This window comes from Gigantopelta aegis, chromosome 11, assembly GCF_016097555.1.
Source record: "Gigantopelta aegis isolate Gae_Host chromosome 11, Gae_host_genome, whole genome shotgun sequence".
In the NCBI taxonomy this organism is placed as follows: Eukaryota; Metazoa; Mollusca; class Gastropoda; order Neomphalida; family Peltospiridae; genus Gigantopelta; species Gigantopelta aegis.
Window position 1 is genome coordinate 26,289,955 of NC_054709.1, and position 19,576 is coordinate 26,309,530.

Sequence of the window (19,576 nt, forward strand, 5' to 3'; positions counted from 1 at the left end):
GCGCTGATTGGACAGTTTATTGATGGTCATGTAAACCGCGCTGATTGGACAGTGTGTATTGATGGTCATGGATACAGCGCTTATTGGACAGTGTGTATTGATGGTCATGTATACCGCGCTGATTGGACAGTGTGTATTGATGGTCATGGATACAGCGCTTATTGGACAGTGTGTATTGATGGTCATGGATACAGCGCTTATTGGACAGTGTGTATTGATGGTCATGGATACAGCGCTTATTGGACAGTGTGTATTGATGGCCATGTATACCGCGCTGATTGGACATTGTTTATTGATGGTCATGTAAACCGCGCTGATTGGACAGTGTGTATTGATGGTCATGGATACAGCGCTTATTGGACAGTGTGTATTGATGGTCATGTACACCGCGCTGATTGGACAGTTTGCCTTTTCTTCTATGATGACATGAATCGGTGCCATAGGAACCATATATGTCATGTCATAAAAAACATTTGGAGGAAGATAAGCATTTATAAAAAATTAATATTTAGAAATTGCAACTATAAGTGAATGTATATTACGAGTATAACTGAATGTCTATTTGATCTATGTTATCATTCCCAGTCTGGAGCTCGCCGCGGTATGACGTTTCTTTCGGCTGTGCACAGACCTCAGTGGCGTCGTGGTTAGGCCATCGGTCAACAGGATGGCAGGTACTGGGTTCGGATCCCACTCGACCTTACAGCACTTTACTTTGTTTCATATTGGTTTTATATTGGTACTATCTCGTATCATACCATCATGTCAACTGGACTATCTCTCTCTCTCTCTCTCTCTCTCTCTCTCTCTCTCTCTCTCTCTCTCTCTCTCTCTCTATATATATATATATATATATATATATATATATATAGAAAGGGACTTTACATTGTAAACATTAGTTTAGAATTTTATCGAAATCACTTTTTTTTATGATTAAATTTTCCGATCAATAAATATTTGGCCGAGCAGTCAATTCCTTTTTTTCCCCTTTTTTTTGGCTTGATAACGTTTTCATTTTTAAAATATTCTATTAACGTTTTCACTAATTGACATTTCAAATTCTGCCCATTTCAACGACAAAAGTAAACATCAGCTGCTGAGTGTCAAACAAAAGTAAATAGACTTACCTGGAGCGGGTGGATCAGCTGTAAAAACAAGAATTGATCAATATTAGTGAATGTATGCTTGCAGGAAAGAAGTAATGAATGGAAGAATGAACGGATGAACTTATGAATTAACTAAGAAATGAATGAATGAATCACCCACGGGTGGATGGACGGGTAAATGCATCCATAGATTGATTGGCGGCGGATTGATAGCCCAGTGGTAAAGCGTTCGCTTGATGCGCGCTCGGTCTGGGATCGATCCCCTTCGGTGGGCCCATTGGGCTATTTCTCGCTCCAGCCAGTGCAAACGACTGGTATATCAAAGGTCGTGGTATGTGTTATCCTGTCTGTGGGATGGTGCATATAAAAGACGTGGCGACAGCGGGTTTCCTCTCTCAATATCTGTGTGGTCCGTAACCATATGTCTGACGCCATATAACCGTAAATACAATGTATTGAGTGAGTCGTTAAATAAAATATTTCCTTCCTTCCATAGATCGATCGATTAACAATCTCAAATGAGAAAACATACTCACAGCCCCACCTCAGAGTATTAACAACTCTGGCTATTGAGAAAATGACCACTGTGAATATATGCCGTTCAGAAAGTCTCCATGTCATTTTTACGGCGGTTTTGCGGTTAATGTATATCAGAGAAGTATATTTTGTTAGTACATGCAGTGGTCTCTCCAGTATTCAGGAAAGGGATGGAGGGAATCGGTAGAGCTGGTTCCACTTATAGGAAGGGATGGTACCTAAGATTTGCAGGGTACATGTACTTCGAAAATGTCTTGTAAACGACGATGAACTTGATTACTCTGGTAGTTCAAGACGATGGCATGACTTGTGATTTTGGATGGCGGCCTAAATAAACGGATGGCGGATATTATTGTCGCTGCCAATGGATGGCGGGCGTACTGGAAATTAGTCTTAAGAGATGGCGGGCCCGTCATCGCTTATGACATGTAGCGAGACCCCTGACATGTATTATAAAAATAAATAATTAACTAAGAAAAGTGACAGAAAATTTAAAGTTTCAATTCAAAATAAATCCCAAGAACATTTGAGAACACCACGGCAATCGCCACGGCATAATCTATTGCCTTGGTTAATTGCACGTGTTGAATGAAAGAAAGTGGAACTTTTCATGGCTTATTTTCGACATAACAAGGGTGCTCTTACAGCGCCCATAGTTTCGTACAAAATCGTAGATCTTAGTTCTACAGGCCACTTTACATAGTGGTGCTGAAATAAAACTGCATACATTTATTGCCCACATGAAAACACTTTTTACAACATTTCCCACCAACTATAGGACTGGTAGTAACAACTGTTTTATTAAAAGCTGGGGGTAACTTGTATTGGTATAGTTCCCCAATCACGAATTAAAGGCTTTCAAATATGAAAACAAAAAAATCAATCAAATAATTTCTGTAATAACACCCAAATCTGAAAATTAGCTTCACTTATTAATGCGAAACATATATTAATGATAGGGAAAAAATAAGAAAAATTGAATTTGAACAATAAATAAATAAATATAATAATAATAATAATAATAATCATGATTCCAAATGTTACAAGGCGCTTAGAGAGTTTATAAATAATAATAATAATAATTGCAATATGTCTCCGCTGCTAAGGCGCTTGGTGCTGATAATAATTTTAACGATTACAATAGGTCACTGCAGCTAAGGCGTTTGGTGAACTAATAATAAGTTTAACGATTGTAATAGTTCTCTGCAGCTAAGGCGTTTCGTGACCTAATAATAAGTTTAACGATTGTAATAGTTATCTGCAGCTAAGGCGCTTCGTGACCTAATAATAAGTTTGACGATTATAATAGTTATCTGCAGCTAAGGCGCTTCGTGACCTAATAATAAGTTTGACGATTATAATAGTTATCTGCAGCTAAGGCGCTTCGTGACCTAATAATAAGTTTGACGATTATAATAGTTATCTGCAGCTAAGGCGCTTCGTGACCTAATAATAAGTTTGACGATTATAATAGTTATCTGCAGCTAAGGCGTTTGGTGACCTAATAATAAGTTTGACGATTATAATAGTTATCTGCAGCTAAGGCGCTTGGTGACCTAATAATAAGTTTGACGATTATAATAGGTATCTGCAGCTAAGGCGCTTCGTGACCTAATTATAATAGTTCTCTGCAGCTGAGGCGCTTGGTGACCTAATAATAAGTTTGACGATTGTAATAGTTCTCTGCAGCTAAGGCGCTTCGTGACCTAATAATAAGTTTGACGATTGTAATAGTTCTCTGCAGCTAAAGGCGCTTCGTGACCTAATAATAAGTTTGACGATTGTAATAGTTCTCTGCAGCTAAGGCGCTTCGTGACCTAATAATAAGTTTGACGATTGTAATAGTTCTCTGCAGCTAAGGCGCTTCGTGACCTAATAATAAGTTTGGCGATTGTAATAGTGATCTGCAGCTAAGGCGCTTCGTGACCTAATAATAAGTTTGGCGATTGTAATAGTGATCTGCAGCTAAGGCGCTTCGTGACCTAATAATAAGTTTGACGATTGTAATAGTGATCTGCAGCTGAGGCGCTTCGTGACCTAATAATAAGTTTGACGATTGTAATAGTGATCTGCAGCTGAGGCGCTTCGTGACCTAATAATAAGTTTGACGATTCTAATAGTTATCTGCAGCTGAGGCGCTTCGTGACCTAATAATAAGTTTGACGATTGTAATAGTTCTCTGCAGCTGAGGCGTTTGGTGACCTAATAATAAGTTTGACGATTGTAATAGTTCTCTGCAGCTAAGGCGCTTCGTGACCTAATAATAAGTTTCACGATTGTAATAGTTCTCTGCAGCTAAAGGCGCTTCGTGACCTAATAATAAGTTTGACGATTGTAATAGTTATCTGCAGCTAAGGCGCTTCGTGACCTAATAATAAGTTTGGCGATTGTAATAGTTCTCTGCAGCTAAGGCGCTTCGTGACCTAATAATAAGTTTGGCGATTGTAATAGTTCTCTGCAGCTAAGGCGCTTCGTGACCTAATAATAAGTTTGACGATTGTAATAGTGATCTGCAGCTAAGGCGCTTCGTGACCTAATAATAAGTTTGACGATTGTAATAGTGATCTGCAGCTAAGGCGCTTCGTGACCTAATAATAAGTTTGACGATTGTAACAGTTATCTGCAGCTAAGGCGCTTCGTGACCTAATAATAAGTTTAACGACTGTAACAGTTATCTGCAGCTAAGGCGCTTCGTGACCTAATAATAAGTTTAACGACTGTAACAGTTATCTGCAGCTAAGGCGCTTCGTGACCTAATAATAAGTTTAACGACTGTAACAGTTCTCTGCAGCTAAGGCGCTTCGTGACCTAATAATAAGTTTAACGACTGTAATAGTTCTCTGCAGCTAAGGCGCTTGGTGACCTAATAATAAGTTTAACGACTGTAATAGTTCTCTGCAGCTAAGGCGCTTGGTGACCTAATAATAAATTTAACGATTATAATAGGTATCTGCAGCTAAGGCGTTTGAATACCTAACAATAGCAATAACTTACGGCCACCAGCCCAGACAATGCCTAGCACTTGAAGGAAACAGACAAAGAACAGCATCGTAGTGTGGGATGATCAGTTCTAAAATAGAATAAGGTAATGCATTATCTTATCATATAACAGGTTGCGTATCCAGTGGCGCAGTTAATTGTTAGTGGTTAGTGAGAGAGAGAAGAGGGTGTAGTGGTCTTACACCTACCTACCCACTGGGTCGTTAAAACTCGCTCTGAGTGGAAGCAGGTACCGGGCTGCGAACCCTGTACTTCGTACTCAACAAATATTATATATTTTACGGTAATTTGACTTCAGATACATTTTTGGTAAATGGTACAAAATATCTCAAAATGTTTCGGCGTTATGACAGCAGACAAGTAGCATTAAATATGCCAGGTCAATAGACTTTACTGTATTAGAGCCACGTTTTTTGTTTGTTTGTTGCTGTTGTTTGTTGTTGTTGTTGTTGTTTTTGTTGTGTTGTTGTTGTTTTTGTTGTTGTTGTTGTTGTTGTTGTTTGGGGTTTTTTGGGGGGTTGTTTGTTTGTGTTGTTTTTTGTGTGTTTTTAGTGTGTGTTTTTTTTGGGTTTTTTTTTTTGGGGGGGGGGTTTTGTTTGTTTGTTTTTTGGGGGGGTAACGACACCTCTAGAGCACATTAGAGCCACGGTAAACCAACTTGTTCTCAGTAAAGGGCGCATTCATAACTCCCGTTCACTTCATTACATTTCAAATTATTTTCGTGCTTATGTCCAATTAAGGTTCAAGCACGCTGTCCTGGGTACACACCTCAGCCATCTGGTCTGTCTGTCCAGGACAGTGAGTTAATTGTTAGTGGTTAGTGAGAGAAAACAGGGTGTAGTGGCCTTACATCTACCCACTGAGTCGTTAAAACTCGCTCTGAGTGGAAGCCGGTACCGGGCTGCGAACCCTGTACCTACCAACGTTATGTCTGATGGCTTAACCACGACACCACCGAGACCGGCTTCCGTTCATTGTAATGTGAAGCTGTTGTGTCCAAGTCAATAGACAACGTCGCCATACCCCCCCCCCCTATCTCGTTCTAAATATATAATACAAGCTATCGATGTCATTTAAATCGTCATTTTTTTTTTTTTTTTTTAATTTAAATTCATGCATTTTACATATCGCCATCTTATCATTTTAACCCTACACCTAAAACTTTGTTTTGTTTAACGACAATACTAGATGACATTGATTTATTAATCATCGGCTATTCAGGGCCGTAGCTAGGATTTTTTGTTTGTGGGACGGGGGGGGGGGGGGGGCAACTGAATAGTTAATAGTCTAAAACTCCTTAAACAGTTAAGAAGAGAATTTTCTTTAAGTTTCTATAATGCTTTCCCCCCTTGCCCCCTTCCCCCCCCCCCCCCCCCCCGCTAGCTAAGGCCCTGCTATTAGATGTCAAACGTTTCGTATTTTCGACATTACGTCTTAGAGAAGAAATGCGCTACATTTATTTTATGTTTTTTCATCAGAAGCAAGCGATCTTTTATATGCACCATCACACAGACAGGATAGCACACGGCCTTTGATATACCCTACCACTCGTGGTGCACTGGCTGGAACGAAAAATAGCTCAGTAGCCCTACACCTAACCCTAATGTTAAATAACTGTGGTTCAGTGAGTCAGCTGTAATAAAATGGAATTACTGTCGGAATATTCATTGTCCGATATATGACGCATTCATGTCACTTAGAATGTGCTCTCATCCAAAACGTATACGAAAATTAACACAGCGTGTGTCACTGGAAAACATAGTGTTGTTGTTGATGGGTGTTTTTTTAGAGGAGGATTTGATGTACTGCACGGATGGCATTTACATTTTTTTTTTAAATAATAATAATAAAAAAGAAAAGAAAAAGGACACTTTGACGGGCTCCTGCCGATCTCGGTTTTCATTGGCTTATCACAAGTGTGGAATTCCCCAACAAGAGATGATGTGAGATTTCGCAATTTTTGAACAAATTTAACTGTCATGATTGATGGGTCGGCTCATATCTCCAAAACATATTTATATCCATAGAGGTATGGTACAACGCCTTTCCAGGGGTTGGTGGGTTGGGGATTTGCCTTGAAATTTTGACAGTGGCCAGCTGTTGGCATACGCGTTACATGTAAGGGGGTGTTACTAATTACGTAAGGCTCTAGGGGTAGAGGAAGAGGGTACTGTGTTCGATTTACCTAACAATTTTCAAGACTATGTTATTTTTATTCATTACTTAGACCTAAAAAGGTGTTTTTTGGAAATGCGCGATCAGTCTAGGATCGATCCCCATCGGCGGGTATAGAAAAAGACCATGGTATGTGATATCCTGTCTGTGGTATGGTACATATAAATGATCCCTTGCTAAAAATAAATAATAATAATAAAATATTTTTAACATGTAGCGGGTTTCCAAGGTGCGTGTGCAGGGATTTCAGCGGGGTTGGGGTTTATAGACTGCGTTGAGCGAAGTTTATATGGGGCCATGTTCCCCCAGAAAATATATTTCAATTTTTTGTTTTATCTTGGTCAGGGAACGGTTTCGACCCCCAATACCCTCCCCCCCCCCCCCCTGCACATGCGCCCGTTTCCTCTCTTAGATTATATGTCAAAATTACCAAACGTTTGACATCCAAAAGCAGATGATTATTAAATCAATATGCTCTAACACTGATGTCGTTAAACAAAACAAACTAACTTTACACTTTCCAAACGAAATAATATTTATTTGAATTTGTCGATTTTACCACATGTAAAATTAAAAAGTGAAAACTGTAATTTTCTACTTTAGTATATTTTATTAAAAATATATACATGATTAATGTGTTATACAAACTAAACTTTGAAAGTTTTACTAACACTTTATAAAATATTAATTCTTAAATAGGAAGGTACGATTGTCGATAGTACGTTGTCAATATCAAAGAATAGTACGTATCCTCAACCGTTGTCAAGATCGAAAGAATAGTACGTATCCTCAACCGAACGTTCTTTGTACAACGCAAGAACTCTCATTTCATTTTTTGAGACGAACCCTACAATTTCAAATCCGCAAACGCACCTGTTAACTTAAATTGACAACAGGCTGTCGTTTGTGGTTTGCCGAGCAATGACCGCACAGGCGACGAATCGAGCGTATACGTTTGATGTTCTCCGTGCATAGCGAACACACACGAATTTTTTTAAAGTGCAGTTGACTTTTATTTCATATTTGTGCATGATATTATTATGACACTGTAACTTTAACCCACTCATAAACACGGCACATTTCTTTATACGCCTTTTCTATGGTTTTCAAAGTCTGTAATTTGAAAGAAAACTATTTGTGTCTGTCCTCGGCTGTATTGCTATCTAGGTATTGAAGTTAATTGGGTGTAACGATTTCTACTGGCAAACCTGTTCACAGATATTTGCCAAAAATATATGGTCCAGAGAACATTTTGTTCAGTATCGCGTCGAGAATCGCTGTGCAAGATTCAGAGATCGTGACACAATTCTAAAACGTATCGCGTAATTTCGCGATCCATATTTTTGAAATGATTAAATTTTGAAGGTCGTCCTTAACAACAAAGAACATGTTAAATATATCTGAGAATATATATCCCCGTACTGCCGAAGTCCCTTTGTCTGTGTTTTGCCCAGCATCTTTTCTTTTTTGCTAAGTTCCTCCACTTAGGAACACCACTTACAGTTGTTATACAGCTGTTCAGATATCCACCCGTCGTTAGACAATAATAATGAGTAGTCTAAATATACTGGAATTATCAAGATATATAATATGTTGCATTTGAATGTCAATTTGTATATAATACTCTACCTATAAAACTATAATTTACATTCTCCTTATTGAGAATATATATGTACATGTGTGTGTGTGTGTGTGTGTTCTATTTATTATCCTAATTGTATGTACATGTGATATTGTATGTTTACTAGTATTGTTGTTTGTTCATACCAATAAGCCGCTATGCTTACGGTGAATAAAGAATTGAATTGAGTAACGGCTCAGCTGTTTACAACTGGTTATGTTTATTTAGGGGCCATGTAAAAATCCTGTTCATGAAGTGAAAACGAATTGTGTCTACTGGGATATTTTATTTAAATTATATCAGTCGTTCTTATAAATTAGTTTCAAACTGCTTACATGTTATAATATACTCTCAAATAAAAGAAGTTTTTAAATCGAATTCACTTGACTGATTCCCATAATCAAAATAACTTCCGCGATTCTAGTGCATAGCGGCTTATGGTTGTTCTAAGTGTCAGTCAGTGTCGTCACAATGGCGAATATTCCTTTGACATAAGTATGTTTAGTTAGGGCCTTTTTTTAATTTAAATTAAAAAATTATTATCAGGCTCCAAACGGTACTGATATTACGTAAAACATCGGATCCCTCCCGCGAACATTATTTGTATAGTGCGATGTGTTGGAGGTTTGAAATGACCCCTTAATTAATCATTTATGGTTTTAGATACCTCAGGCAAAGTTTAAAACAAAAGAGTTTGTAATCATCTCCAAATGCGTTGTGTGTGTGTGGGGGGGGGGGGGTAGCGATTGCCGTGGGTCAATGCAGTACAGGTACCAAATAATAAGAAGAAGAGGAAGAAGAAAGAAAAAAGGAGAAGAAGAAGAAGAAGACAAAATTATAACAATCTCGTCCCAAAACCTCAAGATATTAATTAAATATAATAGGCCTAAATTAGATATTCGCTACTTCAACGTTCTTTGGATAATTTTGAAAAACGGTACTATGATTGTCGGGGGGAGTCTTCATAAAATAATAAAAAATATATTTTTGAAATGTTTTTATTTTTTATTAAATTTTAAAATTTTAATTATAAATTTAACATTGAACATTTTAAAGTCTATCTTCTTCTAAACATTGATTGGATAATAATTTTTAGGGGCAGTCTTCACAAACTAATAGAGAAATATTTTGGAAATTGTGATTTTTTTTTTAATTTGTATTGAATTAAAAAAAATTAAATAAAAAAAAAATTCAAGTATATCTTCTCCTAAAGTTTTAAACTCCTTGTAGTTTGTATCTGATAGTTCTGAAACTTGGTACTATAAGATAACATATAAATAGTTCTATAACTTGTAAAAATGTTGGCTTTGGGACCCAGATTGGTCAGGTAATTTATATTTTATATTTCTTGTTTTCAAGCTGAATCGAATAAAATGTACAAAGACTTTCAGACAACCCTATTCCCAAATAATAGAAATTAGTATGTAAACGCTCTACAGTGGCCATGTTTTTTTTAAAGTATTATTATTTATTTTATTTTATTAGATAATTCTTAAACTTCCTATAGGGATATTCTAATGTGGTCTTTATAAATTAATGGATTATTATTTACTATCGTGACAAAATTGAAAATTAAATAGCGGAGCTCTCTAGGCCGATTGTTTTTAAGTAGGCTAATTATTGTGTAACTACGGGCACATCAAAACGGTAACTATTTTGTTTTAATCTGGTCAGCTATTCTATAATATTTATTGGAATTCGATAGATAAATAAATTTATTACCCCAGCAGGCACTCATAACGGAGAAAATAAACATCATTGAGAAATGATCATGCATTGGTTTAACGAACACTACTATTGGACGATTTGAGGCCAACAAACCAATCACCTTGTCGGTACTAAATATGACGTCATCACGATTTAGCAAAGCAAATAATGACGTCACGTAGTTTAAAGCGTTTGCGTTAACATATTTCTGGTTTCAGTGTTAAACTTGTAATAAAATGGTAGTTTAGTGCAATTCTTTATAGATTTTGTTTTACAGAATATATAGAACTTTGGGTTTTGAAAATTATCTGTGAACCGTGAATAAAATACAAAGTCAAAGCAATACCCAGAACAGTAAAGTAGTTTATGTCGTTTCTATTATACATGGACGTGTAGCTGATGTATGCTATATCGAAAATAAAGGCTTTTAAAAAACCCAAATAGCTGGGGTAATAAATAAAATAACAAACTCGGTACCAGTTATTATCAAATTTATGTCCCTCGTGAAATAATTTTCATTTGTCACTCGCTAAAGCTCGTGAGAACTGAACATTATTTCACTCGGGACATAAATTTGATAATAACTGGTAACTCGCTTATAATCCTCTATACATTTTATACTGTAGTTGATTTATTTGTTGAATGTTGATGTCACATAGCAAGCAAAGGTCAAGCAAGTTGTTTTGGGGGTTTTTAAATAGCGACAAACAAGAGAATACTGGTTATGTCTTACCACATTATGTACATCAAATATGGCTATCTGGAATTATTTGTTCTTTATAGCTACTAAATAAAATTGCAATAAATAAATGATATAAAAATTATTTTAAAATCGTCTGTTGTTATATAATTTATCATACTATATGTTTAAAAAACAAATTGCTACACAAAATTAGTAATTGCTAATCGATTTTCAGGCAGATTAGTAACTGTCGCTAATCACAATTTTGAAAACAAAATGTCCTCTGTGGTCCTTATATGTTTTAACATAAATATCTTTATGGATGTCCATTTATATGTTTATTACAACTCAGAATACATCTTATATGTTTAACAAAACAATGTTACCAGTATAATCATTTATTTGCTCAACTTATAACACAATTGCAAGACATAAGACATATTAAATTCGTTTTCCCAAAATGTTGTCTGTTAACATTGATTACCAGTATAATCATTTATTTGCTCAACTTATAACACAATTGCAAGACCTAAAACATGTTAAATTCGTTTTCCCAAAATGTTGTCTGTTAACATTGGTTCTTAAAGATTCAATTTTGAAAATTTGCCTTAAAACATTTAAGATATTGTTTTATGAATTATTATAAGTACACCATATGTTTGACGTCCAATAGCCGATGACAAGATAAAACAAATCAATGTACTCTAGTGGCGTCGTTAAATAAAACAAACTTTACTTTTTTATTATAAGTACATGTTTTGTTGAACAACATACATATTCTGATAAAATACTGAAAAATAAGTTTTGGAAAGTTCTGGCTGTAAACTATACCACTAAACGTTTCACTCATCAAAACAAGTGACGTAGTTAACAATGTCTACGGCTGATACATGCTACAGGTTTTGACGCACGTGCGGAAAACTGTGCAACATATACATGTTTTGACAAAACACTGACCAGTATTGTTTTGAAAAGTTCTGGTTATATTCTAATCCACTAAATGTTTTAGGAAGGAAGGAATAAAATGTTTTATTTAACAACACACTCAACACATTTTATGTACGGTTATATGGCATAAGACATATGGTTAAGGATCACACATATATTGAGAGAGCAAACCCGCTGTCGCCACTTCATGGGCTACTCTTTTCGATTAGCAGCAAGGGATCTTTTATATGCACCATCCCACATACAGGGTAGTACATACCACAGCCTTTGATATGCCAGTCCTGATGTACTGGCTGGAACGAGAAATAGCCCAATGGGTCCACCGATCCCAGACCGACTGCGCATCGAGTGAACGCATTACCACTAGGCTACGACTAAATGTTTCAGATACCGAAACGGGTGACTTTGCTAATATTTATGGCTGATGTAACGGTTCTTGCGCTCACGCGGGAAACTTTTCCTAGATAACAGCCAGTTTAGTGTTCATTTGTAGCGTAAAAATACAATAAAAAGGTAACTACTTGGACAATAACTCTCTGTTTATAAATAAATAAATATATATATATATATATATATATATATATATATATATATATATATATATATATATATATATATATATATATATATATGCTTTAGAACCGAATGCTTATAGCAGGACTTCTACAATATTTATAATCCATTAGCCACAGGATCAGTACTTTAAACAAATTACTAGCCATGATTAAACATTCACTAGCGCTACTTTACTTTAAGTTAATACAATTTTACTAAATAATAGTAATAATCACATATGTCACCTAAATAGGGAGATATAGCTTTAAAACATTAACTTGGGGAGGGGGGGGGGGCAGGCTATTCAAATTTACAAAATAGACAACTGCAAAATTTGACTTTTTCACTAGCCGTCGGGCATGGCAATGTTAGTTATTTACTAGGCCAACATTGAATATCACTAGCCATGGGAGTAGGGTTACCATAATCTAGAAAGCCTGGTTATACTCACCGAAACTGATCTCCTTGTGCTATTTGTCCGGTGGACAAGTGAAAAAAAATCTAATTCTAATTCACTAAATGTTTCAGATACTGAAACGGGTGATTTTGCTAATATTTATGGCTGGTGCAACGGTTTTTGACGCTAACGTGTTGAACTTTGCTACCTATCAGTCAGTTTAGTGCTCATTTGAAGCGTAGAAATACTAATAAAGAGGTAACTATTTGGACAATAAATTTGTTTATAAATATATATATATGCTTTAGAACCGAATGGTTATGTTCACCGAAACTGATCCCCCTGTGCTACTTGTCCGGTGGACAAGTGAAAAATTCTACTTATTTCTATCACTTATTAATGATGTTTTGTTTAAAACCTGATATCAATAATTTTGCAATGTATGATCCAGAAATGTTCAAAACTACGATATTAATATGCGACAGAATAAAAAACTTCATATGCAGCATTATATGCAAATGATTTATTTCACTCTTGCAAAAATATGTATGGAATCCCCCCCCCCCCCCCAAAAAAAAAAAATGAGAAAAAAATGAGAAAGAAATTGCATACATATCTACCCAAATTTGAAACTACAGGTCGGAAATGGAGAAACAAAAAAAATATTTCTATGTATATATAGAGAGAGGCGCGCGCACACGTGCTTTGATTGTGTACATATTTATCATTATTCATAACAACATTTCAGTGGTCTGTAAAAAGAAGTAGGATATACAACAGATATAAAGACGTTTTACTTTATATTAATTCCACGTGACCTGCTACTGCTGATGAAAACAAATGGATGAACAAAACTAATATTAAGATTAGATATCAAATGGAGAATTGTACATTGCCAACTTCGTAACGAATTTATTAAAGCAGTTTTTACTGTGGAAAAAACCACACCCTAAAATAGCTTTAATGATGGCCCAAACCCATTGTATACCCACGCCACTAGGATATATAGTGTTACGTAAATGTGGCAATTCAGGAAATACAGATTTTTTAATTATTATTATTATTATTATATGTAAAAATATAATTATTGGTAGTAGCAGTAGTAGTCGTACTAATAACAGTACCAGCATTAATGTTTATTTATTTATTCATTCATTCATTCATTCATTCAATTATTTATGAATGAATGAATGAATGGTGTTGTTTTGTTGTTTGCTTAGGTATATCAAAGGTCATGGTATGTGCTATCATGTCTGTGGGATGGTGCATATAAATGATCTCTTGCTACTATTGAAAATATGTCAAAATTACCAAATATTTGACATCCAACAGCCGATGATTAATAAATCAATGTGCTCTACTGGTGTCGTTAAACTTTTGCTGCTTTTTATCATTAAAACAATTTTATTGAATCCTAGCTCGCCTTGCGAACTTTCTATATAAAAATGGAGTTTATACCTTCCTTTTATACATTGACACACTCGTAACAGTTGGTTACATTGGTTGTTACTGGTTACGCCCAAACCGGTACCTCCCGTGCACACAAAGCATTTAGATGAAATGACGGTTTTAAACGCACTTACAACAATATGGGTAATTTCCCAAGTCTGTGGATTCGACAAACTAATGTAAAAAATAATGCCAAATTTCGTCTGGAGGTACATATTTCGGCCCCAAGATTAAGTTAGAGTAGATTAGAATTAAATAAAAATAAAAAAAAATGTTTATTACAATTCGACACTTTATTACAAAACGACACTTTGAAAAATGTACCCGCGCTATTGCTCCAAAAACACCGTGTGTCGTTTTGTAATAAACTGAAATAATTCCGTTTGTTTGTTAAAACTGATAAAAGATGGAATGAGAATTTATTTTCCATGTCCTGTTGAGCATTGACAGCGATTTTTAGATGTTAATAAGCAAAATAACATGTGAAAAATATAGTTTATTACAAAACGACACTTTAGCGGTATTGCTCCAAAAACACCCTTAACGCACTTACAACAATATGGGTAATTTCCCAAGACTGTGGATCGACAAACTAATGGAAAAAATATGCCAAATTTCGTCTGGAGGTACATATTTCGGCCCCAAGATTAAGTTAGAGTAGATTAGAATTAAATAAAAAAAAAATTTTTTTTATTACAATTCGACACTTTATTACAAAACGACACTTTGAAAAATGTACCCGTGTGTCGTTTTGTAATAAACTGAAATAATTCCGTTTGTTTGTTAAAACTGATAAAAGATGGAATGGGAATTTATTTTCCATGTCCTGTTGAGCATTGACAGCGATTTTGAGATGTTAATAAGCAAAATAACATGTGAAAAATATAGTTTATTACAAAACGACACTTTAGCGCTATTGCTCCAAAAACACCCTTAACGCACTTACAACAATATGGGTAATTTCCCGTCTGTGGATCGACAAACTAATATATGTCATGGAAAAAAAGTATGCCAAATTTCGTCTGGAGGTACGATATTTCGGCCCCAAGAACTGTAAAAGTGTGCAGTGGGATTGCCACTTAAGCATTGACAGCGATGGGCAACTTGTTACGTAAGACTTCTGCACGACAGTCCTCGATCGGTTACGCCTTGAAAAATGTAATTTCCCGTGTGGAGGCAAACATGTGGCGAAAATCCAAACGTAATACCTCTGCGAAGTGTTTTTTGTTAAAACTGATAAAAGATGGAATGGCGAATTTATTTTCCATGATCTGTTGAGCATTGACAGCGATTTTAGTAGATGTTAATAAGCAAAATAACATATGGAAAAATATAGTTTATTACAAAACGACACTTTAGCGCTATTGCTCCAAAAACACCGTTAACGCACTTACAACAATATGGGTAATTTCCCGTCTGTGGATCGACAAACAAATGGAAAAAATTAAATTTGATCTGGACTTTCATATTTGGCCCTGTAAGATTATTACAGACAGTTTCGGCCCCAAGAACATTATTCCGTTTTTGGTAATAAAAGCTGATAATCCTAAGATTCCTAGGTAAAACTGTAGGAATTTATTTTCCATGTCCTGTTGAGCATTGACAGCGATTTTGAGATGTTAATAAGCAAAATAACATGTGTTGCAATAGTTTATTTGCAAAAGACACTTTAGCGGTATTGCTCCAAAAACACCGTTAACGCACTTACAACAATATGGGTAATTTCCCAAGTCTGTGCATTACAAACCCCTGGAAAAAATATGCCAAATTATCGTCACGTACATGAACGAGGCCCCAAGAATTCCGTTAATTAAAAACTGAAAAAGTTAGGAATGGGAATTTATTTTCCATGTCCTGTTGAATTGACTTCGATTTTGAGCGTTAATAAGCAAAATAACATATGGGTATGGTGTTTTTTACAAAACGACACTTTAGCATATTGCTCCAAAAACACCCTGAACGCACTTACAACAATATGGGTAATTTCCCAAGACTGTGGATCGACAAACTAATGCTGTTATTGCCAAATTTCGTCTGGAGGTACATATTTCGGCCCCAAGATTAAGTTAGAGTAATATTAAATAAAAGTGTAATGTTTTTTATTTACAATTCGACACTTTAGAACAAAACGACGATTTTGAAAAATGTTGTGTATATTTTGTAATAACTGAAGTAATTCCGTTTGTTTGTTAAAACTGATAAAGATGGAATGAGAATTTATTTTCCATGTCCTGTTACATTGACAGCGATTTTAAGATGTTAATAAGCAAAGATAACATGTGAAAAATATAGTTTTTTTCAAAACGGGTACTTTAGCGGCCCCAAGACAAAAGTTAGAGTAGATTAGAATTAAATAAAACAAAATAAAAAATGTTTTTTTTTATTACAATTCGACACTTTATTACAAAACGACATGGAAAAATGTACCCGTGTGTCGTTTTGTAATATTTCTGAAATAATTCCGTTTGTTTGTTAAAACTGATAAAAGATGGAATGGGAATTTATTTTCCATGTCCTGTTGAGCATTGACAGCGATTTTGAGATGTTAATAAGCAAAATAACATGTGAAAAATATAGTTTATTACAAAACGACACTTTAGCGCTATTGCTCCAAAAACACCCTGAACGCACTTACAACAATATGGGTAATTTCCCAAGACTGTGGATCGACAAACTAATGAAAAAAATATGCCAAATTTCGTCTGGAGGTACATATTTCGGCCCCAAGATTAAGTTAGAGTAGATTAGAATTAAATAAAAAAAAAATTTTTTTTATTACAATTCGACACTTTATTACAAAACGACACTTTGAAAAATGTACCCGTGTGTCGTTTTGTAATAAACTGAAATAATTCCGTTTGTTTGTTAAAACTGATAAAAGATGGAATGGGAATTTATTTTCCATGTCCTGTTGAGCATTGACAGCGATTTTTAGATGTTAATAAGCAACATAACATGTGGAAAATATAGTTTATTACAAAACGACACTTTAGCGCTATTGCTCCAAAAACACCGTTAACGCACTTACAACAATATGCGTAATTTCCCGTCTGTGCATCGACAAACAAATGGAAAAAATATGCCAAATTTCGTCTGGAGGTACATATTTCGGCCCCAAGAATTCCGTTTGTTTGTTAAAACTGATAAAAGATGGAATGAGAATTTATTTTCCATGTCCTGTTGAGCATTGACAGCGATTTTAAGATGTTAATAAGCAAAATAACATGTGAAAAATATCGTTTATTACAAAACGACACTTTAGCGGTATTGCTCCAAAAACACCGTTAACGCACTTACAACAATATGGGTAATTTCCCAAGACTGTGGATCGACAAACTAATGGAAAAAATATGCCAAATTTCGTCTGGAGGTACATATTTCGGCCCCAAGATTAAGTTAGAGTAGGTTAGAATTAAATAAAAAATTTTTTTTTTTTTATTACAATTCGACACTTTATTACAAAACGACACTTTGAAAAATGAACCCGTGTGTCGTTTTGTAATCAACTGAAATAATTCCGTTTGTTTGTTAAAACTGATAAAAGATGGAATGAGAATTTATTTTCCATGTCCTGTTGAGCATTGACAGCGATTTTTAGATGTTAATAAGCAAAATAACATGTGAAAAATATAGTTTATTACAAAACGACACTTTAGCGGTATTGCTCCAAAAACACCGTTAACGCACTTACAACAATATGCGTAATTTCCCGTCTGTGCATCGACAAACAAATGGAAAAAATATGCCAAATTTCGTCTGGAGGTACATATTTCGGCCCCAAGATTAAGTTAGAGTAGATTAGAATTAAATAAAAAAAGTTTTAATTTTTTTATTACAATTCGACACTTTATTACAAAACGACACTTTGAAAAATGTACCCGTGTGTCGTTTTCTAATCAACTAAAATAATTCCGTTTGTTTGTTAAAACTGATAAAAGATGGAATGGGAATTTATTTTCCATGTCCTGTTGAGCATTGACAGCGATTTTGAGATGTTAATAAGCAACATAACATATGGAAAATATAGTTTTTTGCAAAACGACACTTTAGCGCTATTGCTCCAAAAACACCCTGAACGCACTTACAACAATATGGGTAATTTCCCAAGACTGTGGATCGACAAACTAATGAAAAAATATGCCAAATTTCGTCTGGAGGTACATATTTCGGCCCCAAGAATTCCGTTTGTTTGTTAAAACTGATAAAAGATGGAATGAGAATTTATTTTCCATGTCCTGTTGAGCATTGACAGCGATTTTAAGATGTTAATAAGCAAAATAACATGTGAAAAATATCGTTTATTACAAAACGACACTTTAGCGGTATTGCTCCAAAAACACCGTTAACGCACTTACAACAATATGGGTAATTTCCCAAGACTGTGGATCGACAAACAAATGGAAAAAATATGCCAAATTTCGTCTGGAGGTACATATTTCGGCCCCAAGATTAAGTTAGAGTAGATTAGAATTAAATAAAAATAAAATTTTTTTTTTTATTACAATTCGACACTTTATTACAAAACGACACTTTGAAAAATGTACCCGTGTGTCGTTTTGTAATCAACTGAAATAATTCCGTTTGTTTGTTAAAACTGATAAAAGATGGAATGGGAATTTATTTTCCATGTCCTGTTGAGCATTGACAGCGATTTTGAGATGTTAATAAGCAACATAACATGTGAAAAATATAGTTTATTACAAAACGACACTTTAGCGGTATTGCTCCAAAAACACCGTTAACGCACTTACAACAATATGGGTAATTTCCCAAGACTGTGGATCGACAAACAAATGGAAAAAATATGCCAAATTTCGTCTGGAGGTACATATTTCGGCCCCAAGAATTCCGTTTGTTTGTTAAAACTGATAAAAGATGGAATGAGAATTTATTTTCCATGTCCTGTTGAGCATTGACAGCGATTTTAAGATGTTAATAAGCAAAATAACATGTGAAAAATATAGTTTATTACAAAACGACACTTTAGCGGTATTGCTCCAAAAACACCGTTAACGCACTTACAACAATATGCGTAATTTCCCGTCTGTGCATCGACAAACAAATGGAAAAAATATGCCAAATTTCGTCTGGAGGTACATATTTCGGCCCCAAGATTAAGTTAGAGTAGATTAGAATTAAATAAAAAATAACATTTTATTACAAAACGACACTTTTTTTTGATTACAATTCGACAACTTTATTTGTTTGTTAAAACTGATAAAAGATGGAATGACACTTTTCATGAAAAGCATTGACAGCGATTTTGAGATGTTAATAAGCAAAATAACATGTTTAGCGCTTTGCTCAAAACGACACTTTAGCGCTATTGCTCCAAAAACACCCTGAACGCACTTACAACAATATGCCAAAATTTCCCCCAAGATTGTGGATCAAACAAA

The 19,576-nt window shown here is 35.0% G+C and overlaps 1 protein-coding gene across 1 annotated transcript in view; it reads right to left on the reverse strand.

Annotated features, from left to right (window-relative positions):
• LOC121385121 (EGF-like domain-containing protein 2) overlaps positions 1-2,059 on the reverse strand; it is a 25,157-nt gene extending 23,098 nt beyond the window's left edge. The window contains exons 1-2 of the mRNA XM_041515658.1: positions 1,924-2,059; positions 1,128-1,145 (exon numbers count right to left, since the gene is read on the reverse strand). Of these exons, the coding sequence (XP_041371592.1) occupies positions 1,128-1,145; positions 1,924-2,059 (154 nt within the window). The remainder of the gene's footprint in view (positions 1-1,127; positions 1,146-1,923) is intronic.
• Positions 2,060-19,576: the final 17,517 nt, after the last annotated feature.